Source organism: Parasteatoda tepidariorum, chromosome 2, assembly GCF_043381705.1.
Source record: "Parasteatoda tepidariorum isolate YZ-2023 chromosome 2, CAS_Ptep_4.0, whole genome shotgun sequence".
In the NCBI taxonomy this organism is placed as follows: Eukaryota; Metazoa; Arthropoda; class Arachnida; order Araneae; family Theridiidae; genus Parasteatoda; species Parasteatoda tepidariorum.
This window is the reverse complement of record NC_092205.1, coordinates 31,241,890-31,247,124: the sequence shown is the minus strand read 5'-3', so window position 1 is coordinate 31,247,124 and position 5,235 is coordinate 31,241,890. Positions and strand designations below refer to the sequence as shown.

Sequence of the window (5,235 nt, the reverse complement as noted above, 5' to 3'; positions counted from 1 at the left end):
AAAGAAGTGCAAATATTTCATTCTGTATCTACACACATTTTTTCAATAAATATTTTAAGTAAGATTTGTACATCTTAGTCAATTTATTTAATATCTTTCTTTAGCAAAACATATATATTTTCAAATTTATAAATTGATTTAAATCAATATGCGTATGAAGTCTTGATAGAAATCTGACTTTCTGTGCCTTAAAGTAAATGAAATTCAAAAATACTATATCGCGATACATCGCTATATCGCGATGCAAAACTGACGATATATCACGATATATAATTTCTAATATCGCCCAGTCCTAGTGACATCAAAGCATGACTTGTGACGCTCGTGAGACTATGTTTATTTAGGATTCAGTTATTGTGAGGTCATGTCCTAGCACATACAAGGACACATAAGGCAGGAAATAAATCATAAATTCCATGAGAAATATATACATGTATATAGTTTTTTTTTTCCTTTATTCCTTTTATATGTATTTTTCTGACACTCTAATTACTGGTAAAAATGTATTTTTACTAAAACTTATCATTCATATTCAGAAATATTTTTTAATAATTGATTTAAATTTACTAAATTTCAACTTTGAATAAATGTTTTTTTTTAGATCTAAGTCATTATACAAAAGTGCAAATTTGAAAAATTATTGTCAGAAAGTGAGTCATGTTAGAAAGAAGAAAGAACCTTCAAAGCAGAAGGGGCTACCGGTGCCCCATGCTATATTTCATATATTAGAAATTATTAAATACAAAATATAAAATTCACTTATTTTGTTCTAAATTAATACAAAATATTGAAAAATATATGCAAATATGTCTGAGTGAAATTGTTGATGGATATAATATATATTTTAAAAAGAAATGTTGCTTTTATAGGAAGTTATCAACGGAATGAAGAGGCGAGGGAAAGGAGGCGCAATAGTGAATATATCGAGTATTTCAGGCTTAAAAGGTGTGCCAAATCATGGAATTTATGGTGCAACTAAAGCCGCCCTGGATCAGCTAACCAGGAACATGGCTGTAGAATTCGGTCCTTTTGGAGTAGGTTTGACTTATTACTCCATTAAAACTACACCAAAATGCTTAAATTCAATTAAACTCATTTAACCATTTTCAGCTTAACGAGCGAAGCTAAGGAAAGAAAACTTTTAAGCAATGTAATAATCAATTAAACCCATTTAATGCAATGCAAAAAATAATTGTAGAAGAGTAGGGTTAATGCTGTTATAACTCTAAATGATCATTCGGGAATTTTCCTTAAATAAGGACAGAGTATCAAATCTGTGTTATGCTTTCATATGTAATTGCATGACTGCACATTTGATTGTTAAAAATCCCTTTCAAACAGAGAGAGAATTTGACATCCTAACAACTAACATACAATATTAAGCATATTGCGATGTTAACCAATTTTTCATTCCAACACTTGAACTTTCTCAACACTACAAAGAATTCCAGATCAAATTACTGTATAAGGTACCGGCACTTTGGGTGCATCATCCGTAAAATTCATTTTTACCGTAAACTTTCATGCTGAGAAATATTTATTTAATTATAGTGATTCAGTAATTTTACCGTAATTATTACTGTAAAAATTACAATATATCAGATTTTTTTGTTACGTAACATGTATCGGTAAAAACGGATTTTATGGTAACAAATACTGGCACCTTGAGTGCCGGTGCTTTTTACCGTAATTTGATCCGGAATTTTTTAGAGTGTATGTTAATATACGATGTTGACCTTCGATGTTAACCAATCACCTATGATGTCATATAAAAGCAATTTCCTTATTTATTCAGTAACTAATACATATCCCTAAATATTTTTTGTCTCTTTTTGTTTATTTACATGTGGTCTATCATTAACAAATTTTAAATTTCAAGGTTAGAAGTAATTTTACAAGTTTTTCAAAGTCCAAATTGTTTTTTAAAGTTTGAGTTTTAAAAATGCTTACACCTTAAAATTTAAAACTATGGATTTAGAATTTTATGAAAATATTTTAAGGAATAAAATAAAACGCGAAAGTATTCAAAATATTAATTAGTTCTTCGAGAAATGACTAAATTGTGTATACATAGTTTTCGTTGGTTGATGTAAGGAAGTAGAATCTTTTAGTCTTAAGAGAACGTTGATTAGCTTTTTTTATGTATATTAGTATATTTTCAAAGTAAATAAATTTATTTGTGTGCTCACAAAATTTCAATTTAAACCTACGCTAAGGAACTTAAGGTTAAAGTAGACGAGAAAAAGCATTTAGTTTAATATGAAAAAAAATACAAAATGCCTAAAATAAAACAAGACTGCATAAGCAAGATAAAAATTGAGTAGATAAGGCTTCTTCTCCTGGTCGAACTTAATAGTCCCAGAGTTGGAAACGGGAAGATAAAAATCTAAATATGCTTTTTACCCTCCTTATTTAATTTTCACAAACAAACTAATAAGGGATATTTACTCTATTTTGTAGTATCTTTCTATACATGTAAAATACAAGACCGGCACTCAATCGCTATTTAAGATATAAAGCATGCGGTATTTCAGATTCCTTATTAACTTTTTTTTGGCAAAATTTTGACAATACAATTCTGCAATCAATAGTTTTTGATAGGTAGTTAAATAAAGTTGCTGTTTTTAAACTTTTTATTAATATTTTCTATTTTATGTAATAGATGCTGAAAGAATTGTTTAGTATCATCCAAATGGTTTTCATCAGTTTAAATTGTAATAAAATTAGATTTTTAAAAAAAATCTAAAAGCTGACAAACGTGTACTTTTAATTAATCAAAAACCCAAATCGTATCATTTTATTGCTATAAAGGTTTGAGAAAAATCCATTGAAATTTTAAATATTATCAAGCGATATTTCTGTTAATCTAATATAGTGACTCTTTTATTTTCTGAGTGTCTTGTAAGTTTTTGTGCTGTCTAATAATACTATATCATCAGGAGTTTGTTTAGTACAAAGAATATTAAAAAAACATGAATTAAAAATTTTGCGTAAAATCCAAGAAGGTTATAAATTTTTCCTAATCTGGGAAAGAAAACCTTTCTTAATCTAAGATTACCAATCATTTATATTGTTAAAGATAGAAATATTTAAAGCCAATCTAAAGCTATTACTGGGCGAGTAACAAAGCGAATAAAACTTTAAAAGCAATTTACAAGTAAAGTAAATTAAACATTATATATATATATATTAGTCAATTTATTTAATATCTTTCTGNAAAAGATTAAATTAAAATATTCAATTTATGAAAATTTCATCATAGCAACAATATTTACCTTAATAACATTGAAATAAATTTAAATTAATTTGTGTCTGTAGTGCTTGGCTTATAATAGTAAACATAAAATTATATATATATATATATATATGTATATTACGTTATATATTGTTTAAATTTTAGATTCGAGTTAATTCAGTTAACCCATGCGTTGTACACACAAGAATGACGGAAAATTTCCTTAATCCAGGTAACCCAGTGGCAACTTTAATGAAAGAAAAGTTGCCCCTTGGAAGATATAATGGTAAGCATTTATATTGTTCACTTAAAAAGAATTCAAATTTAGTATTTACTGCATATTTTTAGTTAAAAACAAATATCAGACATTACAATTCATATTAATTCGAAACAAATATTAAACTTCTTAATCTGTACAATAAGAAAAGAAGTACCTTATCTTTCTATATTCGACGAGTATTAGCGCCTAATCTAAACGCGATATCTATTGTTTGTGCAGTTGTTATAAGCAAAAAAGATAAAAATAAAAAAAAAAGAATTCTTTTGCACTTTTTTAACAAAAAACATTAAATGCTTGATTTAGCATACGGAAGGTTTGGTGTAATTCAGTGATAAACCGCTCTTTTTAAAATGTAATACTTCTCATCGAACCTTAGTATTGAAGTCATAGTTATCACTAAAAAAGCTCTTTAAAAGTACTTTCCAGAGCCATTTAAAGATAATACTTATCATTATATTGCACGAAGCTCTTCATATAATCAATACCTAATTTATTTGACAATGAATATTTAAAATCAATAACTAATATAAAATTCAACAAGCACTTGATATGTTTTTCAAGAGCACAGATTTAAGATAAAACAATTTTAAATATAAATGAAGTTTTAAGAATTTAGACACTGTAAAAAAGGAGCACAGTAAAACAGACGATTCAGAACATAAATGTGAAAAGCAAACTCAACGTGATTCTAAAATCAGCATCAAAAACTTATCCAGCAAAATGACCAGTGGCTTAAGTAACCCAGGATGACCTGTATGTTAAGGCATCATTTCGTACAGTTCAAAAATGTGATACATATTATTTTTATCTTATTTTGCAGAAGTGGAAGATATTAGTTACCCAGTCCTATTCCTGTTGAGTGACAAAGCATCCATGATCAATGGAGTAACAATACCTATTGATGGAGGACTGTCAATTACCATTTGATTTGCTGTCAGCTTGTACTAAACATTGAAAGCCTTATTTGTACTAATAATAAGGATTTTTTTTTCACTTTACTCAGATTTTTTTTCTGTTTGCAGCTATCATTATTAATAATAATAAAATATGGCAAATATATAATCCTTCTTATTTCACAATATATGGGCATTTTTTTAAAATTCTCTTTATTAGAAAGTAAAACAAATACATAGTACAGTATATTGGAATTTTTATGTGCGCCAAATTACAGCACTGTAAAAAACTCTGTAGAATTTAAGGAAAAAACTTTCAGATAGTGTAACAGTACGAAAAATATTATTTTACAGAAAAATATTATCATTTTAAGACAGACGTCTGTCTTTTAAGCAGATATGTATTGTTATCTGAACCAAAAATCTCATTTATTTTAACAAACACTGATGCTACTAAGGAAAAGATTATATAAAATAATTACGGTAGCTTTACGGTCGAGGCGAGCCAAGAGCAGAATTCGTACGACCAGTTGATTCGAACCTCTATCAACTCACTGGAAAACGAGCGTTTTGCCCTCTGAGCTATTACGACTCAAAAGAAAAATCTTAAAATGTTTTTATCTTAAAAATTTTAATGAGAAAATATTTAAGTGTGGAAACGTTTCAAACTAAAGTAACCCAAATGTCTGGCAACTTAACTTGCCGAAAAAATTACATCTAAAGAAATATAATAATTTGGTAGAATATGAATTTCACAATAAAATAAAATCTCAGTTTTATGTTCAAAACCAAGAGTTCGAAATCATAAAATAATTGTTGAAAAAAAA

The 5,235-nt window shown here is 27.4% G+C and overlaps 1 protein-coding gene across 2 annotated transcripts in view; it reads left to right on the top strand.

Annotated features, from left to right (window-relative positions):
• The window catches only part of LOC107444823 (L-xylulose reductase), a 16,810-nt gene extending 12,233 nt beyond the window's left edge, over positions 1–4,577 (top strand). Inside the window, exons 5-7 of one of the 2 annotated variants that reach the window (XM_016059053.4) lie at positions 870–1,034; positions 3,401–3,521; positions 4,336–4,577. In XM_016059053.4, the coding sequence (XP_015914539.1) occupies positions 870–1,034; positions 3,401–3,521; positions 4,336–4,442 (393 nt within the window). In that variant the 3' untranslated portion in view covers positions 4,443–4,577. The remainder of the gene's footprint in view (positions 1–869; positions 1,035–3,400; positions 3,522–4,335) is intronic. The other variant, XM_016059054.4, reaches the window with a different exon arrangement.
• Positions 4,578–5,235: the final 658 nt, after the last annotated feature.